This window comes from Mirounga angustirostris, unplaced genomic scaffold, assembly GCF_029215605.1.
Source record: "Mirounga angustirostris isolate CCGP_5_RB_7025 unplaced genomic scaffold, mMirAng1.0.hap1 SCAF_5, whole genome shotgun sequence".
Classification (NCBI taxonomy): domain Eukaryota; kingdom Metazoa; phylum Chordata; class Mammalia; order Carnivora; family Phocidae; genus Mirounga; species Mirounga angustirostris.
Window position 1 is genome coordinate 3,067,305 of NW_026991713.1, and position 21,708 is coordinate 3,089,012.

At 48.4% G+C, this 21,708-nt stretch overlaps 1 protein-coding gene across 5 annotated transcripts in view; it reads right to left on the minus strand.

Moving 5' to 3' along the window:
* TBC1D22A (TBC1 domain family member 22A) overlaps window positions 1-21,708 on the minus strand; it is a 322,639-nt gene that overhangs the window by 177,182 nt on the left and 123,749 nt on the right. For 4 of the 5 annotated variants that reach the window (XM_064590478.1, XM_064590475.1, XM_064590476.1 and 1 more), the window contains one exon: window positions 20,791-20,905. The exons of the other annotated variant lie outside the window; for it this stretch is intronic. In XM_064590478.1, the coding sequence (XP_064446548.1) occupies window positions 20,791-20,905 (115 nt within the window). The remainder of the gene's footprint in view (window positions 1-20,790; window positions 20,906-21,708) is intronic. 5 annotated transcript variants of the gene reach the window in all.

Consider the following 21,708-nt stretch of genomic DNA (forward strand, 5'->3'; position numbering starts at 1 on the left):
AATGTAACCACCTTCGAGCAGAGCCCGCGGCCCACACGTCTCGGTGTTCCAACACCGACTGCCACAAGGGCTTTTACGGAAGTCTATGGAATGGACTGAAACCGCCAGGAGACCAGCACTTTAAAAACTGAAGTCAGGGCCAGCCCACGGACTCTGAGGAGGCTTGGCTGCCAGAAATGTGAAGCTGGACAAGTGGCTTCTCCCCCCCACCCCCAGGCCATCCTGCGGCCTCTCTTAGGCACGAGGTGACAGAGATAATCACCTCCACACAGACACAAACCTCTGTCTTAAAATCAACCCCTACTTTCAGTTTGAAGGATCTAGAAAATAAATCAAATTTTTGCATCCATCCGAGGATACGTTTTCCTTTTATAAAAAAAATAATGATGAAAAAGGAAGTACCTTAACTTTACAAAACCTGGGACCAATTCCTTCAAGTTGTAAGGTTAAAAAGCACTGAATGAAAAGGTTTATTAAACACAAATAAAACATGGAGCATGTAGACTTTAATACTAGCGAAGGAATTCAAATTTTAAAAGATTTTTAAGTGAATCCAATCAGCATCAAATAGCACATGAAAAGGTGCCTGGCAGCACCAGTCATCAGGGAAATACAAACCAAAGCCACAGGCTATGGCTGCATGCCCATGAGCACGGCGGTAACAGAAAGACAGCGGCTACCACGTGTGGGTGAGGATGAGGGAGACCAGAGCCCTCCCACGCTGCTGGGGGGGAGCATGAGATGCCACAGCCCCTGTGGAAACCAGTCCCGCAGCTCCTCCAACAGGTAAACACTGGGCCTCCACGTGACCCAGCACCTGCGCTCCGAGGTGTACGCCCAAGAGAAACGAACACACGTGTCCACCCACACTCACGGCGGCATCACTCACAACAGCCAAAACGTGAACACAATCCAAATGTCCATCAGCCGATGAATGGACAGACAAAATGTGGTCCAACCATAGAATGAGATCCTCAGCCTTGAAAGCAATGGCATCCGGACACGCACGCTACAACGTGGAAGAATCACAAGGACATTATGCTGAGTGGAAGAAGTCCGTCACAAAAGGCCACATACCACACGAATCCAGATATTGTATGAAAGGTCCAGAAGAGGCAAATCCACAGAGACAGAAGGTAGACTAGGAATTGCCAGGGTGTGCGGGGAGGAGGGCTGGGGAGTGAGCACAGATGGGCACAAGGGTTTTTTCTAAGAGGTGGAAATGTGTTGGAACTGGTGGTCATGGTCACACAACTCTGTGAATTCACTAAAAGCCATTGAATTATCTACCTTAAAAGAGAGGCAGGTGCTCAGGTAGGTAAGGAGGGGGGCAGACTGATCAATCAATCGCTTGATCAGACAGACTATCCCAGCAGGGGACAGGGAGAGCTGATTTCCTGTCCCCTTTTCAATCACAGTCCTACCCCGGTCCTGCCATGCAGTGGCCCACTCCACTGTTTCAGTCTGCCATCCGTGACACACGACCACTTCAGGCCTCAGCTATAAGACAACTTTGTTCTCTGAGCCGATTTCTGCTCAAGGAGATACACTGCAAAGTTGTGTCATGTAGAGAAAAATCACAAAGCAGCTTCTGCCCCCGGCTCACGGCTATGGGGCCGATGGCAGGACGCCCACCACCACCAGCTCCGATGAGCAGGCTACGAGGCTCATCAGTCACACAAGGATGGGGGAGGCGGGGAGGCCGGGAGGCCAGCCCTCGCCAGAAGTGAGGCAGGCAGCTCCCCCCAGAGTACATCTCTCTCCTCGTAATTACATTAACTGCAATTAGCTCTCTCCTCCTTCATAATTCCTCTGCTCTGACACCTGCTTCCAGAAGTCCTCTGGCTTGTGTTCAACCCCATCTTCCTGCAGGCGTTAGAACTCGTGCTTGCCTACCCCATGCCCCCAGAGGCACAAAGCCTCTCCAGCCCACGGTTCTGGATGAGCGTGCCTCTGTGTGCACCCTGTGTCTATTTTCACCAACCAATGGACACCTAGTCTTCGTAACAAAATGAATTTCTCTTGTGTTCAGCCCTGAAATAAACTTAGCGATGACAGATACTTCATTTCTTCCTCATAATTCAATCGCCCTTAAGGAAAAGTTTCATAAGTAATTAAACTGATTTTCCTTTCTGCTCGGGACACAGATCTATTTAGAACCACAAAGGAAGAGGAAGCGTGACTTGTCAGGGCGGACGCCTCTGGGAGTCTGGCGGCCGAGCGCGGGAGGAGCAGCGCCTCCCGGAGACCAGCTCGCAGGAAGCCTCTGCGGACGGGGAGCTGAGCGCGCCCCATCCTTCTTCCTAATTGACATGTGCTGTATACATTATACCCAGAAGGGTTTCCCTGGGCGCTTTCTGGATCCAAAAAGGCTCTTAAATATTAATGCGGTTTGAATCCTTCTTGAACACTATTCAATTCTTATTACTGAAGCAAAAACGCAGACGCACATTAACAGCACAGCTAAGCAGCTGCAAGAGTGTGAGCGGAGTGACCACTTCTAATTACCCACGAGAGAGTCCCTGAAACTCCCCGAGGAAACCAATTGTGACGGGGATGCATAGGGCCCTCAGAAGTCCATAAGACGTCTTTATAAAGAATGAGGAGAAAAACACCTCAGAACAAAGTTAAAACAAAACAGAGACGGCTCTATTGCTGGTAGTTAACGCGGACAGCATACAGAGCAGCCTGCATTCCCCAGTGAAAAAGGAAAGCACAAAAGAACCCTGGCACTACTCACTCTCCCAGGCCTGGAGTCCAACCTGCTGCAAGGCCCCATGACCTTGACCAGGTCTCTCCAGTGAATGAGCCTGGTTCTCCCGGCTGGAATACGGCATCCTTTTCAGACCGAATACACATAGAACATTGGGCACAGTGCCCGACACACCAAGAGTAGGCATTCCTGCCGAAACAATCCCAAGGCCTCGTTTTTCTTGCAGGGAGTGGGGAGAAGAAGGATAAAGGCCGACCATCCAGGTCCAGGTTTTGCAAGTTAACTTACCACAACACCAATTTTTAAATTTGAATTATCAGCTGGCCACCTGCAGAGCACACACAGGCCCCAACCCCACAGAGCAAGGGGCGCATCTGCAAAGCCCGGCTCTGCCCCCCCACGGCCAACAACACCCACCCAGGCGCTCCAAAGCCGCTGGGGTCCCAGCGCTGCCCCGAGTTCAGAAAGGTGACACAAGCCCTCTCTGCCATTCACTGAGACACTAGAACCAGAGGTCATCACAGCCTTCCGGAGCCAGGCCACGAGAGAGGCAGTGCAGGCGTGCCCCCCCGAGTCCATCTGACACTGACCTGCAGTGACTCCACACCCACATTTCCAGAAGGCTCTCAGACACCCCAGGGGACCACCTGCAGACTATGGACTAGACACTGCAAGAACCCACAGCATATCAGGGAAAATGACCATCATTTGTCATCTGAATCCCATACACACTTTATTTTTATGTATTTTTAAGCCATTTTACAAATAATTTACAGAATTAAGAAAAGAGGGAAGGTAAAAGACAACTTTGTTAGAAATTTTAACATGATTTTAAACATAGTTGACTTTTCCCCCATATTTTCCTAGTTTTGAAGATACAAAAGGCTCGAAATAGACAACAGCCCTTGCAAACAAATCATTGCTCACAGTGTCATGACTGAGGCCGGATCACACCCGTATTGTAAACGCTGGTGACAACTTACGGACTCCTGTAGTGTGTCGCTTGTTAGGACTGTGGTTCTCGCTCTCCCAACACTGTCAAAATGCAATCATGGTTCCAGGTTTCAAAGTCTTCTCCGATGCATCCTCACTTGTCATGACTTCTGGTTCTTGCACTTGCTTTGTTCAAATTCAATCAAATTCCTAGATTTCAAATTCATCTCCAAAAGGTTTCGGTTGATTATTACTTGTAGTTCGCCTTATTGTTTTCAAAATTCAATACTTTTTTTTAAAAGATGTATTTATTTATTGGAGAGAGAGAGAGCAGGGGGAGGAATAGAGGGAGAGGGAGAAAGTCCCAAGCAGACTCTGCACCAAGCTCGGAGCCCGACACTCGGCTTGATCCCGTGATGCCAAGATCACGACTTGAGCCAAAACCAAGAGTCAGTCACCCAACCGACTGAGCCACCCAGGCGCTCCCAAAATTCAATACTTTTGAGTCTGTTGTGGGCTACAATTTTGTTGAAGAGAAGATAGTGATCTTCTCTGCTATGGAAACACAAAGAATTTTCACTTTTTGATTTATGGACACCAGTTAGAATGATGAGCCAGTGCTTTTCTCCATTTATACAACTTCCTCTTCACATCTTCCAGTCACCTCTTGAGCACACACCTGCTTTCAGCATTTGTCACCTGTATCCAAGTTTGACCCACAAACGTCAGTCATGGAAAATAAAAGAATACAGATCTTTTTGGCAAGAGAAGACAGTCCTCATAATTGCCACAAAATATTATGTGATGAGGTCCTTCCTGTTGAATGATGAACTGGATGAGAAAGCAGCTTTCCTTCATATCCTGAGAATTCCATGGTTCACTCACTGACATTTGCACCTGAGATGCTGTCCACTGAACATCGACAGGACGTCTAGACGGCTGCTCTCTACCTCTCTGCACCCAACTTCCAATGCACCCAACAGTGGGCAAGGGTCTTCCTCTGCCATTCTCCTCTTCTTCATTATGGATGGACTATAAAAAATGCCAAATGGGGGCGCCTGGGTGGCTCAGTCATTAAGCATCTGCCTTCGGCTCAGGTCATGATCCCAGGGTCCTGGGATCAAGCCCTGCATCAGGCTCCCTGCTCCGCGGGAAGCCTGCTTCTCCCTCTCCCGCTCCCCTTGCTTGTGTTCCCTCTCTCGCTGTGTCTCTCTCTGTCAAATAAATAAATAAAATATTTTTAAAAAATAAAAATAAAAAAAAAAATAAAAGCTTAAAAAACAAAAGACTGCAGGGGCACCCGCAGTCAGTTAAGCGTCTGTCTGCCTTCTGCACAGGTCATGATCCCAGGGTCCTGGGACTGAGCCCCGCATCGGGCTCCCTGCTCCACGGGAAGTCTGCTTCTCCCTCTGCCTGCTGCCCCCTGCTTGTGCATGCTCTCTCTCTCAAATAAATAAATATAATCTTAAAAAAAAAAAAAAAAAGACTACAAAAATGCCTCCAGACTTCTTTCACACGTTGTTGAAAGACAATGCAATTGTCTGGGAAACACAATAAGAAACGTGAAGGATCACATAAAAGGGATGGTTTATTTCACTACGACATGATTCTTCTGGATGACTCCATCTCTTATTCTTCCACCCTCTTCCTATTTGAGTCTTAGTTTTACCAGAGTTAAGGATAATCAATGAGTAATGATAACACAATTCCTAGGATGAAAAACCAGCAAAGTATTTTAAGATCCAGAAAAAAAATTAAGATCATTAAGATCTGACACTGTATCTTCAATTTATAAAAAGGTCCAATGGACAATATAGTAGCTGCAAGACAAGAATGGATTTTACTCTATTTTTCAAAAGTAAGTAGATTTTCTCCCTGAGCTTTGAAGAACAGAATAAAAGTCATCAAATATCAAATCTTACAAAGTTTGAAATGTTCAAACAGTAAACTCAAAAACGAAAGTACTGAATTGGACCCTGAGGGTCTACAGAAGGTTAATAGCCTTCTTCAAAACTAACGAACATGTCTGTAGCCTCAGGCCCGATCATGGGTCCGCCAGAGAACCCTACTTTGCCCCCTCCCCCAAAAAACCCAAGGTTATGTTTGTGAGGTGTAAATATGAATCCTGAGAATGATAACACTCTTAACAGAATTTGACAAAACTTTATTTTTTTAAGATTTTTTATTTATTCATTTGAGAGAGAAAGAGAGCGCGAGCAAAGAGAGCACAGCAGGGGAAGCAGCAGGCAGAGGGAGAAGCAGGCTCCCCACTGAGCAGGGAGCCCAATGCGGGGCTCTATCTCAGGACCCTGGGATCAAGACCTGAGCCGAAGGCAGACGCTTAACGGACTGAGCCACCCAGGCGTCCCATTGACAAAACTCTGAACAGTCCCTCAGTCGAGCCTAATTACTGAGGAGCAGAGCAGGTTAGACATTCTCGGGTCAGGTCAGTAAGTGCCAGGACTGACTTTCTGCTCCACAGGCCTGGTGTGTCCACACACGCGAGAGCTCTGTGAGCAAGGCCCCTCCTCACATTTTGTTCTTTATTCAGGGATCCATCACAGAGCCTGAGCGGCTACCTGACAGCCCTTGTCCAAATCTGACAGAAAGATCCATAATTACCTCAAGCCTGTCTCACGCTCTGCTTGTCTCTGCCTGTCCGCAGACCTTGCTTGGTGATGGAGGTCATCAAAGGGGGACCTAAAAGCCGCCCCGAGCCCAGGGGTGGGGGGCTGGGGGATAGGGGGCCAAGGCAGGGAGGTGCTTGCACTGCTTGCATATCGGAGTTATTTCTGGAGGACTCCTAACTCCTGAGCCCTCCCAGCCAGGGAGGCCGTGCAGGACGCCCAGAGGGGAAGGCACACAGTGCCCAGTGGACCCCGCCCAGCAGGACAGGACACACCTGCGGTGCCGTCCTGGGCACGCCATCCCCAGCCTGAGCCTCCCGTGCCCCCTGGCGGGCACGCCCACCTGACATCCAGGAAATAACTCTCCTCCCCTGCACCTCTGTTCGCCGCTCAGAGGGACACCATGACTATAATCATGCCTGACTCTAGTTTCTTTAGAAACTGGTCCTGGAAAGAGCGGCACATGCTAGGCCTGGCGCTGGATGCTAACAGGTCCAAGGCAGGAACAGGTGGTTGGCGGGCCTTCCACAGAACATCAGTCAGGAGGGAGGAAATGCAAGTAACAAAGGACAACGGCAGCTGCCAAGCCACCCATCTCCCAGTGTTCCCTCTCAAAACAACACCGAACACAAAGGGGAAAATAAAATTACAGTAAAACCACGGCCACACGGCTTGGAAAGTGAGACTGCCCGCCCTCAAAGGAATGGTCGTGGAGCAGATATGCACCCCATCTCAGCATGCCGTCCCCCTCGCTCCCACCACCCACCCACACACTGAGGGAGAGCGAGCGGAGCCGGCCACTCCTCGCACAAGCATCCGTGCCATGGACCCCTGAGCCTGAGGGCCAGCACCACTCAGGATCATCGGTGCGGAGAAACGGGCGGTCAGAACACGACGCCACACTGCAGTCCGCACCGGCCCACCTCCCGCTCTGCTCCAACAGGAGCACGCTGCTGGAAAGCACGAGTGCGGGGTGGTGGCCGTGGTGACGCAGGGCACCCGATGGCTGGCCTTGGGCAGCCCCGTCACCGCGCAGAGCCTCCCGGGTCCCGTGGTGACGTGGGTCCTCAGGGACGGCCTGGGTGATGGCTCCGAGCATGCTATCGTCCGATGCAGTGAACTCGCTATGGCGCACTTCTCTCCGTGAATCAAGCCTCACTCTGGCTGGCAGAGCACACGCGCCTCCAAGCTCACACACGGTTGTGTATGTGATCAGAAAAGAAACCTCCGAAGACCAGAATAAAGTATTCCTTCACAATTAATCAATCTGTAAGCAGGGATTTTTTCCCCCAAGTTGCAGCACAGAATTGGAAATACAGAGAAAACAACAGATCACTGAAGATATCGTAAGGATCTCGTAACTGAATGCCATCAATTAAAAAAAACTCCCAGTGAAATTTCTATGGGTAAAATAAAAACGTAGGACATGCCAGAGCCACAAAGAGGGAAAAGCGCACCTCCAAATCGAGCTGCGTCAGGGCACTGGTGACCATACCCACCCATGAGCTGGTCTGTCGCACGCACAGAGTGTCCCCTCCACGGCCAGCCCCCCGCGGGCACACCGTGCAGGGCGGTCTCACCAGCACTGTCTGCCATCCACAGCTGCACGGGACCCAGGCCAGTGCCCCAGCCCGAGAAGCTGTCACACCTCGCCAACGGCTCATGTGACACACAGTACTGGAAGGACCTGTGTGCAAGAACCTGTGTGTGAATGACTTGGGAAACTGGTACGAAACTGGTAATAACTTGGTCTGAAAGTAGTGGCCTTGGGACTTTCATGATCACCTTGGAAACACATCGGGACACTGGAAGGCAGAGGACAGTCATTGATGCGTGTCACCTAAGAACTATTCTGTGAGTGTCCGACTCCAACAGAGCAGAATATAAAAAGGCAAGGAGAGCTACCGTCTATGGGAGGAAGGATGAGGTTCTTCAAATGTAAGTGGCAGAGCCTTCTGTGAGCCTACGCTGCCCTGCAAGGCTTTAATGCTCACGGGGATTCCTGACCCAGGCCCAGGAAACAGGGTCCGTGTGCAGCGTGCGGGGCCAGCTGTCCCTCCGGAGAGAGGACCTGTGGGCACGCGCATGCTTCACAGACCCAGGAGCAAACCTTCTTGAGAATGAAGTCACCTGAAAGAGGCTGTTGGTCAAACACTGTGCTTCTGCAACATGGGCACATACAAGCTTGAGCACTGCAGTCCCCGGCTTCCCACCCATTGCTGCTCTACTACACACACCTGCATGCACGCGCACATGCACGCACACACACACACCCTGGTCTTTCCTGAGTTCCTAATTAGGCCAGCTGAATAAGACTCTTGCAGGCTGAAAACTCAAATGTCAATACTGCGGAGTGTATTAATTACTCCTGGCTCTCCAATTAATTCACCAAGTCACTTAACATCTTTGAGCTCTAGCCTGTGTCGAACAGGCTCACACGTAAATGCTAAAGTATCTACCAACAAATGCAGCGCATGGGTAAGCACAGACACAGACACTGGTCCTGTCTCCAGCCAGCATACCAAGGACCCATTCATAATTAAAGCCAGAGTGAGATGGCAATCTCTTACGTGGCTGGCAGGTGTAGGCCCTCAAGCATCTTCCCAGTAAGTACCCCACAAATGTCATCAAAACTTAGAAATACTCACAAGCATGATGCAGAAAACACCTCTTCTAAGAATGCGTGACAAGGAAATAATCCAAAATGCAATCAAGAATTTATTTACAGATACTATAACAGTGAAAAAGCAGAAACCACACAGATGTTCATCAACAGAAAACCACCAGGCTATGCTATCTCCTGTCACTGGAATGAGGGCCCTCGATGGTCTGAATGTCTCCATCCCCCTAAAATCCACACACTGAATCCTGACCCCCAGAGATGATGGCGTTAGGGGCTGGGGCCTTGGAGAGGTCCTTAGGAAGGAGCCCCCATGAGTGGGGTCAGTGTTTTACAAGGGCCCCACAAAGCTCCCTTGCTCCTTCACCACGGGGGCACACGGCGAGGAGAGAGGATGTCGGCTCACAAGCAGGGGAGAAGCCTCCACCACTCTGAGAGGTAAGTTTCTGTTGGTAGAAGCTACCCACTCTGCTGTTTTGTCGTTGACGCCCTGCTGGACTAAGATGGCCTCTACTTTCTTTTTAAAGAGCTTTACTGAGAATCAACTCACATGCCACATAACACAACCACTTAAAGTGGTTTATAGTCTATTCGCTAAATTGTGCAACCACCAGCACATCTAATTTTAGGACATCTTCCACCATGTGCCCATTAAAAGTCAATGCCCATGACCCCCATTCTGTCCCTAAGACACAAGAGACCGCTAATCTACGTTCTGTCTCTACACATTTGCCTGCTGCAGATATTTCGTATCAGTGGAATCCGGCACCGTGTGGACGCTGTCTGGCACGGCTCACGTCGTGTGCGGTCCTCAGGCCCACCCGTGTGATACAGCGCGTCAGCGCCTCACTCTCTTCTCTTGCTCCGTGACGTCACACCGTCTGGGTGTACCACCCTTCACTACCGTGTGCATCAGCTGATGAACATCTGGGTTGGCTTTAATGAACGATGCTCCCACGAATGCTCACACAGTAACTGTGTCCAACTCTCGAGAAATGCCAGACTGTCTGCCGGAGTGGCCACACCAGTCTCACGTTCCCCTCAAAAACACAAGAGACTTCGAATTCCTCCGCACCCTTGCTAACATTTGCTACTGTTCCCCTTTTTGATTCTAGCTACCGTGGTGGGTATGAAATGGTGAACCTCGCTGTGGTTTCTTCATGTGCTTACTGGCCATTTATACATCTTCTCTGGAGAAATTTCTGTCCAAACACTTTGCTCATGGTTTTAATTAGCTTGTCTTCTTACTGAGTTAGAAGAGCTCCTTATGTTATTATGGATTTAAGTCTCTTATCAGATACACGATTTGCTAACATTTTCTCCCATTCTGAAGATGTCTTTTCACTTCCTTTGAGACTATTGCTTACAGAACAAAAGTTTTAATTTTGATGTTATCCATCCAAACTACCTACATTCCTCTTTTGTCACCTTCACTTTTGGTGTCATACCTAAGAAGACATGGCCTAGCCCAAGGTCATGAAGATCTACTCCTATGTCTTCTCATAGCGTTAGCTCTTCCACTGAGGTCTATGATTCATTTTATTTTTGTGTATGGAGAGACCCAGGGACGTTCTTTTTTCTTTTTCTTTTTTTTTTTTTTTTTCAAGTTGAGACTTAGTTGTCCCAGCACCATTTGTTCAAAAACACCATTTTCCCAATTTAATTGTCTTGACATCCTTGTCAAAAATCAAATGACCACAAACATGAAGATTTATTTCTAGACTCTCAATTCTTTTCCATTAACCTACATGTCTATCCATATGCCAAGATGACATCTGCTTGATTGTTGTAGTTTTGTAGTAAGTTCTGATATCAGGAAGTTTGAGTCCTACAACTTGGTCCTTGTTCAACATTGTTTTGACTATTCTGGGTCCCTTAAATTTCCATATGAATTTAAAGATAAACTTGTCATTCTATGCTAAAAAGTCACTATGGCTTTGACAGGGTTGCAATGAATCTTTACATCAATTTGGGGAGGGCCACCATCTTTACACTATAAAGTGTTCCAATCCACGAACGTGGGATGTTTGCCCATTTACTGAAATCTTTAGTATCTTTCAACAATGTTTTACAGTTTTCAAAATATAAATCTTATACCTTTTCGCTAAATTAGCACCTAATTTTATTCAATTTGATGTTAATGTAAATGACAGTTTTCATATTTTCATTTTTGGATTTCACGTTGCAAGTGTATAGGCATATAACTGATTTTTTTAAGATTTTATTTATTGGGGGGGCATGAGCAGGGGAGAGGAGCACAGGGAGAGGGAGAAGCAGACTCTGCACTGAGCGCAGAGCCCAAAGCGGGCTCAAACTCGGGACCCTGAGATCATGACCTGAGCCGAAACCAAGAGTCAGACGCTTAACCAACTGAGCCACCCAGGTGCCCCTATAACTGCTTTTTATATCTCGATCTTGTATCCTATAATCTTCCTGAACTCATTTAGCAGCTTTCATTGTTTTTTAGTGGGTTCCTTTGGATTTCCTATATACAAGATCTTTCATCTGCAAAGAGAGACAACTTTTACCTCTTCATTTCCATTCTGGATGCCTCTTGCTTCAATTTCTTGCTTAACTGCACTGACTAGAACCAGTACAATGTTGAAGAGTAGAGAATGCAGACACCGTTGTCCTGCCCCTGATCTTAAGGGGAGAGCTTTCAGTCTTTCCCAATGACTATGGTGTTAATTGTGGGTTTTTCATGGATGCTCTTTACCAGGAAATTCTTCTATTCCTAATTTGGTGAGTGTTTTTGTCATGAAAAGGTGCAAAATTTTGTCAAATGCTTTTTCTGTCTCAGTTGAGGTCATTATGTGGGTTTTGTCCCTTACTCTGTTAACAGGTGTATTGCACTGATTGATTTTTATATGTTGGACCAACCTTGCATTCCTGGGATAAATCCCATTTGTCATGATGCATAATCCTTTTACTATATTGGTACATTCTGTTTGTCAATGTTTTATTGAGGATTGTTACATCCATCTCTATAAGGGATATTGGTCTGTGGTTTTCTTTCCTTGTGATGTCTTTGTCTCATTCTGATAACAGGAAAATATGAGCCTTATGGGATGAACTGAAAAGTGTTCCTTCTCTTCTATTTTTGGAAGTTTGTGAAAGGGTGGTATTAATTCTTTATTAAATATTTGGTGGAATTCACCACTGAAGTCATCTGGTCTTAGACTTCTCTTTGTAGTTTTTTTAAATTAGTAATTCAGCCTCATATATATTGCTCTTATATACTAATAACAATAAACATGGTCACACACACATTGAGACAGAGAGAGAAACAGACTTATTTTAAGGAATAGGCTCACATAATTACGGGGACTGGCAAGTCTGACATTTGCAGGACAGACCAGTGGGCTAGAAATTCAGACACATTCTGTGCCTAAAGAAGAATTTCTTCTTCAGGAAATTTCAGTCTTTGCTCTTAGCCCTTCGACTAACTGGATGAGGCCAACCCACATCAAGCAAGATAATTTGCTTTAGTCAAAGACTACTGATTTAAACGTTAATCACCCCTAAAGTATACCATCACAGCAGTGTCCATGCTGGTGTTTAACCAAACAAGGGGCACCACTGCCTCGTCAAGTTGGTACAAAATTACCGTCATAGTCAGTTTGGGTAATCTGTGACTTTCTAGGAATATCCCCATTACATCTGCATTACCTGATTTAGAGAGCTGTTCATAGTGTTCCCTTAATGCTGTTTATTTCTAAACCCACTCATGATTTTAGTGATGTGAGTCTTCTCTTCTTCCAGGTTAATCTAGGCTACGGTTTATCTACTTTGTTGATATTTCTGAAGAACCGGCTTTGGTTCTGTTGGTTTTCCCTATTGTTTTTCTATTCTCTATTTCATTTATTTCTATTATAGTCTTTATTTCCCTCCTGCTGTTTGCTTTGGCTTCAGTATACTCTTCCTTTTGTGGTTTCTAAAAACTGAAGAGTTAAGTTAATGATGTCCTTTCTACACAGTCATTGAAGACCACAGATTCACTTGGAGTCCGACATAGATGTATCCCCTAAGTTTTGGTATGTTGTGTTTTCTTTTCCATTCATCTCAAAGTTACTTCTTAATCTTCCTTATGATTTCTTCTCTGACTCACTGCTTATCTCTACACATTTGTCAATTTCTTCACATTTCCTGCTATAACTGATACCTAACTAAATGTCCTTGAGGTCAGAGAGCACTCTTTGTATGACTCCCATCCTTTCAAATGTGCCGAGGCTCACTTTATGGCCTGGCACGTGGTCTGGAGACTGTTCCACATGCACTTGGGAAGGGTGTGTGTCCCGCTGCTGGGTGCAGTGCTCCGGAGACGAGTTAGCTCAGCCGCCGTTCAGTCGCTAGTCTTCTTTCTAGTTGCTTGCTGACCTTCTGTCCAGTTTCTCACCCATCATTGAAAGTCGCATGTCACTACTTATTAAAAAGACATTTCAAAAAATGTTTTAGGACTTCAGAAAATGCTTAGATATTTAAAAAAAAGCAGTATTAAAATGTGCTTGCATAACATAATTGCTATCCTGTAAAAAAAAGTACATTGACACGAAGGCCAGAAGAAATTAACAAAACATGCAAGTGACACAGCTTCTGGGCCGTGGACCCATACTGTCACAGAGTTTTCTAACTTTTAACAAGAAGGCCATTACTTGGATTATCAACATGTTTGTAAATAGAAAATATGACTCCGTATGAGTCACAGGCCCTGCAAGGACGTGGCACCTCACTGTCACTGCTGGGGCTGCAAAACCAGCAGCCCTCCCGGCTCTGGCTCTGACGCCCCGATTCCCAGGGCCCTCTGCCCCCCTCGGTCCCCACAGGAACCAGAACATCCACAGGAAACTCCCTGTTCTCACGCTCTCTGGGAACAACGAAGCCATGACGAACACACACGGAAGCCATGCAGAAGACGCACCCAGCAGCCGCTCTGGTTCATGTGACCCGTGGAGAAAACAAAGCGCAATGAGACAAGACTTCAGTGCAAACAAGGGAAGTGAGGGCGACAATTTCTGAAATGAATTCATCATTGGCAGCAGCTCTTCTTTCCCCACTGTGACCAGAGCCCAATTTATACTCTAAGAGTGGAAACAGGCGAAAGAATGACCACACCCGCTCACCGTCGGTGAATCACAAATCCCCCGCATGATTTCCCCCATGCGGCCTGACTGGTTGTGGCGGCTGACTTCCTGAGTCAATCGGGCATTAATTACAGCCCCACAAACCCCAGTCTGTGCGAAGTGCAAATGTGTGCTGACCGTCTTCTCTGGGCAAAACTAACGTACTGAAAAACAACCTGTACTTTTGAGATTCTGACTTACATACAGGAACATAAAAATACATATTCGTAATTTTCTTAAGTGAGTACATTGTTTATTCCAGTTCCTTTCCATATTTGCTGCCAAAAGTAATTTCCTTTAAGAGAAAATGACACACAGAATCAAGTTGATTGGAGCTTAACACAGGCTGATAATGAGAACCAATGGACAAACACCCCTTGCCATCCCAACCATTCTTCCCACAGGCCCAACCCACACACAGTCAGCCTGAGGTGTCCGTCCAAAGTGCCCCACCAGAACTGTTTCTAAATTTAATAGCACAGATGATAGGGGCTGGGGAATGCTGCTCTGTTTTTCACCCTGCTGAAAATATTTAAAACTAAAATATAATTCTCTGCTTAAATTGTGCAATGCAAGGTGAGGGAATGGTTCTTAATTCTAAATCAAATTTAACACTGTTAAAAGGAATATGACAATTGCCACTTGAAAAATACAGTCTTTACTTTAAAATTACAACATGCCTGGAGGGAAAAAGCCTAAAAAAAAAAATCCAACAACAGTAGAAGGGTTTCATGAAATATGCTATATTATCTCAATGGAATATTATGTGCAGGAGGTAGAAATGATCTTTACAAAGATTTCTTAATGATACAGGGGAAAGCTTGTTATAAGGTTAAATGGGAAAAGAGCACAAAACAGAATTTTATACACAATATGCCCTCGACTAAGTAATTACAACGCACAAAGAAAAGACAGAGGAACTATACCCAAACAGCTGGTACCCTGGAGGGCTGACGTGGGCCTGGCCCCATCCTGCACCTGCCTGCCGGGACACACACAGGACAGGAACCAGAGTGATTAGTAATGAGCAACCGACAGGGGCCTGACACAGAGGACAGGTGGAAAAACACAGCTCAGGCTCAAGGCTAGATGAGCCCTCCCTACCCCCGTGCAGATCTAGATGCTGGGACCCACCTGCGGACCTGAGCCTAGGAAGGAAGAAACCAGGGCCAAGTTGGCTTCCCAGCCAACAGCCCAGAGAAGAGGCCCAGGCACTTGGAGGCCTGGCCGTGGGCAGCAGGAGGCCAGAGGAGGGCTCACCACGGGAAGGCACTGGAACAGGTGACACCGTGACTCCACCCCGAGGCACAGAAATGGGGCCCGGGCAGATGCGAGACTCCCCCAGCCAAGCAGCCACCCCTTGGGTGGGAAGCGTGAGTGCAGGGATGGAGAGAGGGGAGCTCCTTCCCCAGCGCTCCCTGCATGGCTGCAAAGAGACATAAACCCAGGCTCCCTTTGTCAATGGTAGGGCTGTCAAAGTCAAGGACTCTGGCTCCCCGCCACGCTGCCTCAGCTTCCCAGCTTCGCTATACTGAGCAGGCACTTCTACTCACACACTGAAAAGCATGTTTTCTAACTGCACGACACACACAAAAACCCCGCAGGGATCTGGCTCAGTACGGGCCCGCTGAGCTTCCAGTCTGTGCCAAGCACACTCACACGTGAGACGCCATCCTGCTTCAAGGAGCTGAAATCAACGGGGCTGAGAGGAGAGAAGGGAAACAACACGGCGACGCAGGGATGGGGCGAAACCGAGTCACGGGACCCAGAGGTCAGAAGGGACACCTGTAACTTCCACCTCATTTGAAAAATACAAAGCAGTAGCAAGTGTTGGCAAGGACGTGGGCCCACGGGAACCCTCCCACGCTGCGGCGGGAACGTCCAACGGCAGCTGCCATGTGACCGCTGGGTCCACAGACGCCCAGAGATGAAAGCACGTGCGTGCCACGCCTCGCACACGGGGTCACTGCTGCAGCATTGATAATAACCAAAAAGTAGACAGAACCCAAACGTCCATCAGGAGATATGTGGATGACTAGAACGTGCTGTATCCATGTAACCAGAGGTCATCTGACCACAAGAAGGACTGAAGTGCCAACACCTGCTACCTGGACGGACCTTGAACGTGCAGAAGACGCACCCAGCAGCCGCTCACACACGGGCTCGAAGCTCTTCACACAGTAACTCCCGCGGGCCTCACGGCAACCAAGGCAATGGTGCCATGCCCTCCGATTCCCACGTCGACAAAGGCCATGCACAGCTGGTAAGGGGCAGAGCCTGGGTCTGAACCCCGGCGGCCAGGCTCCAGCGCTGAACGTTACCACGGGGCCCCTGATGACTCACCCCCAGCAGCAGCAAAGGCCTGGACTGCTGACATCCAGACGCCAACATAGGAGAGAGCCATAAACCTCCACTGTCAGGTCCCCGTAGACCCCTAACACATTGGTGACCGCAGGACTCTGGATAAGCACATTCAGACCCACGCCTCTCAGCTGCCACCCCCAGGGCTACAATTCTCATCGCAACCCCCAGTGCAAACCTCTCCCCCAGCTCCAGATCAACGTGTCCGAACCCAGAATGGTCATCTCACCTCCTAAACCAGCTGCCTGTCCAGGACAATGGCACATCCACCTTGGACCCTAGGAACATGCCAGACTTCTCCTTCTCCTTCCCCTCTACGTCAACCGCTTCACCACCTCGCGGGCCAGGCTTTCTCTCCAGTGCTGGGCCCTGCCTTCACCTGCCTCTGGGCCTGCTCCCATCAGCCCACGATGTCTCTCTGTGCACACGGTCCTTGTTTTTGCTGGGACAGTGTGGGTCCTCTCTCAACCTTGTTCTAGACCTGCCTTCCTCAGGGGCCTGAACTAAGTCCGAAGTAGCAGCTACGTTGCTGCTTCCTCTAACTTCCAAAAGGTAAAATTCAAGCACCTGTCACATACCTGTTTCGAGAGGAAGGTGACATATCTACCAGGTGTGCTGGCTAGGCAGTCCTGCACACTCTGCCTGGCCTCTGGGTCAAGGATGCACTCTGCATGATCAGGCACCAAGGCGTGGCTCGGATCGAGAACGGGCACATTCACACATCGGCAAACCTAGCGTCTATGCACCTAAAGCTTCTTATCCCTAAGGCTTCAGCCCCTTAAATTCCCAAACCTTCCCGGCATCGGGCACTCTTCCACGGCGGAATTTTCTGAGCATGTCATCTACTCCCCTTATAGAACTCCACTCATGGGGACTCCCCAGGCTTCAGTGCGCCCTAAATGACTGTACTTACCAGCCTCCACGCCTGGACGGGCTCTGCACACTGCCACCCCACCTCTGAGATCACAGGAAGTCGCCTGACCTCCTCCCCCACCCCTCCTGAGGATGACAGCCTCCAGAGCCCACCCAAGACTGTGGGCCCATTCAGAGGGCAGTCAAGGATCTGTACCACGTTTACGTAGGCAAGTGGTGGCTGGCATGCGCTGTGCGTGCACACACGCGTGTGCCTGTTAGCATAGACGTGCGTGTGCTAAACCTGCATCGGGGGACGCTGTGACCTTTGAAAGTGGGACCAAACGGCCTTTCCCCAGCGGTGTGAGGTGCTCCGCGAGGAGACCTGAGCCAGTGGCACACGACTCTGACCCCTCCCAGCGCTGTGTTAACAGCCCTGGGAGACCTTCAGGGCCACTGGACCAGCTCCATGCCGCTCCATTTCCAGGCTACTCCTGTTCTCCCCTTGTTCCCGGCTTCCCCGTGTTCTCTGACCATTTCTTCATGCCCTGCAAGTTGCTTCCACCACTCATCATCCTGGCCAGCCTCCCCATGAAGATGAACCAACCCTCTGCAAAGGAAGCAGTCAATCTACTTGATGAGCCAAAGTCCTCCGAATCAGACCCTGTCTGTCAACCCCAGATACATCAGCCACTGTTCACTTCCCATCTCCGTCTTTTTCAAGTCACAAAACATGGCATTAAAAGGCCGCTATGTGGCAGGACCTGCAAAGTCAGGACCCCTGCTGCTCAGAAGTGGCTGCCCCTGCCTGGGACATCACAGTCGTTGGAGCTGATGCCGGATTCCCCTCCTCCCTCGTGAACCAGCAGGAGCACGGCAGGCCTGGAGCCGGGGACCCGCAACAAACCCTCCATGGGCAAAGCCCGGCTCCCGATCAGGCCCGGCAGCTCTGCCCACTGCAGCCTGAGGGCGCCTGGAGGGATCTCACACCAGGAGGGGCTTCTTCTCCCTTCAATTAATGGGGACTGTTTCCCAGAGTTCAGCTTAGAAGAAAGGAAAACCAAAACAACACACGCGTGCCCTGAGGACAGAGTCATGGGCATCTTTGGGAGGGAGGGCGCACACGGGCTGACCCCTGTGCCATTGGGCACTGCGAGCGTCTGAACGGTCATGTGGGAACAGAATGCAGACCCCAAAGTCCTGCAGGACACTCAGGGATCCAAACCACACAATCCTATGACCAGGTTTCACCCTCTGAAAGAAAAAACTGTATCTGCAAGATCTTCAATAAGCAAAGCATCTAAGGTTTACCCGCTTAAAAACCCAGCCAACCAGAACACCTTCAGCCTAGTGGCTGGCAGCACGCGTGCCCCGTGCCCGTGAGCTTCTGCACAGCGCCCGGGCTTCCCCGCGCCCAGCAGACTTGTCCCAGAGCTGCCGCGGGGACTCATCCTATGGGGACCCATCCTATGGGGACCGTCCTCCCTCGTCACCAGGCCCAGCATCACAGCAGGTCTTCCAGCCCGTCCACTGCACTCCCACGCTCCCTCCACACGACGCCCCTGCTCATCCCACAAGGCACAGCTGGAGCGCCACAGAGTCGTCTGAGCCCTAGGCCTGGGTTTGCTTTCCTGCACCCCATGCACCTCAAGATAACACGAATGTCTGTTTTCATTAAACTTCTTCGTTACTGGTTTAAAACCTGTCTTCCTGCTGTAACCACAAGCTCAACGGGGCAGGAACCATACTCGCTTTGCTCGCCTGTGTCCCTACCACCCTGCCGAGGACCAAGAGATGCCCTCTCGACACAGGCTAACTTGAACTGACGTGGTCTCCACACGCTGGTGCTCTGCCCAAGACCAGCACCCCGGCGCCCGCCCATGAAGGTCTTCGTGAATGACACTACCGCACAGGAGGCTGGCGGGTCGGGCTCCAGGACACTTCAACAGACCTGAGGCTTTCTAAAGCAAGGAGAGGTGGACCAGGACCGACACATGAACACTCCCAAGTGCGGATGGCAAGAGGTGAAAGAACTCACACCCACCAATCATACCTGAAAGCCAGGACCAAAAGGTAAAACATGTCCACTTAAAGATACAGCCAACTGCCAGAAATAAATGGTGCGTTTCATACAAATGTCCCCAAACCACCCCGTACATCCACTCGATGCACGTGCGCGTCCTGGTGCGTGTGCACACATGTGTGCAGGGGGGTGTCACAGGAAGGCAGGACAGAGCACAAATCCTAGCTCCTCTGGTTCTTCTCTCTTCTAGACAATGACCACCACAGTCCGTCTCGCTGACGATTCAGGCAAACCCAGTTAAGGATGGCTTGGGTCTTACGGCATGAGTTGGTGGTAAAGTAGTTGAGACAAACTTACTTACCACATTAATTAAATGGTCTATTTAACATGGAATATCAATTCTCTAATCACATCTCAGCTGAACTTCTTCTTTCAATTAACAACCCCGAAGTCTACTGACAGGCCCTACTGTGCTAGGATCATTAAGAACATTTTCATTATCTGTCAAGGCGGGAGGAAGAAGCAGAAAGGCAAGCGCTCTCGGAGCAGGCTTCTCCCCTCCATGAGAGCCGATTAGAGACGGAGCCGTGGTGGTCCTCATTAGTTGCTTAGCAATGAAAGCCCTCCTATGAAATCAGCAACGCAAACAAAGTGTGAGAGGTTGCAATAAAACGCACTGAACGAGCATGTTCTCGTCCTCAGAGAGTAATCTGTCCCAGCCAAACCTCCTCCCTCGGATCACAACCATGATGAGAAGCTGAAGCGGCTAAAGACACAATCTCATAAAAACAAACAAATATCAAGTCGGGAAGGTTCACGTGAAGACAAATGAAAATTGGTTTTTAATAAAAATGCTGCATGCAAACGGCAAATCCCTCCTTTGGTTATTTATTTTTTATCCACAGATAAATTAAAAAGTAGATCCCACATTTATATTTTCAGAATTTTTCTAAAGCTTAACATATGTTCATAACAGGTACAGTTATATTACAGTTGACTGCTATAACATAAATGGAGAAAAAAATACACAGCACTCAAAGAGAGACCGCACTGCCCAACCTAAATCTCCGTTAAACCAATTACTTTGCATGTAATTAACATTCCCATAAAATGAACCGCTACTAACGTCAAAGGTAGAAAGGAGACAACGTGCTGCAGAATGCAATCAAAGCTCAGGTTTTAGCTTGTCAGCAGAACATTCGACTAACGTTCTGTCACCTTGACCCGACCCATTCAAATCCACCCCGTGAAAGCCAGCCATCAGAACAAAACCATGCTCCTCATGTATGATTAAAAAGAAGACAGTAAGAGTAAAAACTGCATCTTAAAGTCTTCTTCAGTAGTTAAACACGTGGATTTACAGACTTTTTTTAAAGCTGGCGTCAATGAGGAAACTATACTCTCTATTTTCAGTTGTCATTACAACATTTAACTTAATGGCACATCTCAACATTGGTGCAATGATGCATAGTAACTTGGCAAGGCCACCAAAGTTCACGTTTAATGTCTGCAGGGAAAAAAACATCATGATATGGTCTTACCTATGTGTTCGCACATGAAGACTACAAAGAAAGGAGTGACAAGGTCATTAATCCCCTGAACATATCCACTGGCAGGGTGACGTATCGCCCATATAAACAATATCCTTTCAAAAATCTGCAAGAAAATTGAACAGGTGGTGAAGCAAAAGTAAACACATCAGAAACTTTAAAATGTATGCATTCTTTCCCTCAAAATACATATATACAAGCAACATTTTTCACTGTCTCTAACATTAAAAATAAAAATGTAAACAAAGTATTAATTGCTACTTAATTTTTTATAAAATCCCCATGATCTTAATTTCTTACTGACTTAAAAGCAATTGCAGTGTCTCACGGAGCCCCGGGCTCAGCCCTGCCACACAAGCTGGCTCCCACAGGAGACACTGTCCGCCCCCGCCCCAAGCCCCACGGGCAGAGACTGCACACGGCTGCCCAGGACGTGGTCAGGTGGTACAGCAGTACCTGGCCTCTGGGTGAGTGCTCCCTCCGTGTGGAGGGACGGGAGAGCAGAGGGCCGGGCAGGCGGCCGGGCAGGTGCACCCAAGGATGGATGGGTGAATGGAGAGAAGGAAGGAAGCATGGTGGGGGGATGGGGGCTGTGGTCAGGGGAGGGGGTACATGGAAAGATGCTCTGAATTTCCCTCATATGGTAAACAGACTGTTTTAAATGAGGCAGAAGTGACATATGACATTATATTAGTTTCAGGTGTACAATATTTGAAGAGTGACTCAACATAGGTATATATTACAAAATGATCTTTTGTAATATATGTAAGTCTAATTAACACCCGTCACCATACAGTTACAAATTTCTTCTCTCGTGATGAGGACTTTGAACATCTCTTAGCAACTGTGAGACATGCAACACAGTATTATTAAACAGTTAGCACACCGTCCATTACATCCCTGACTTAC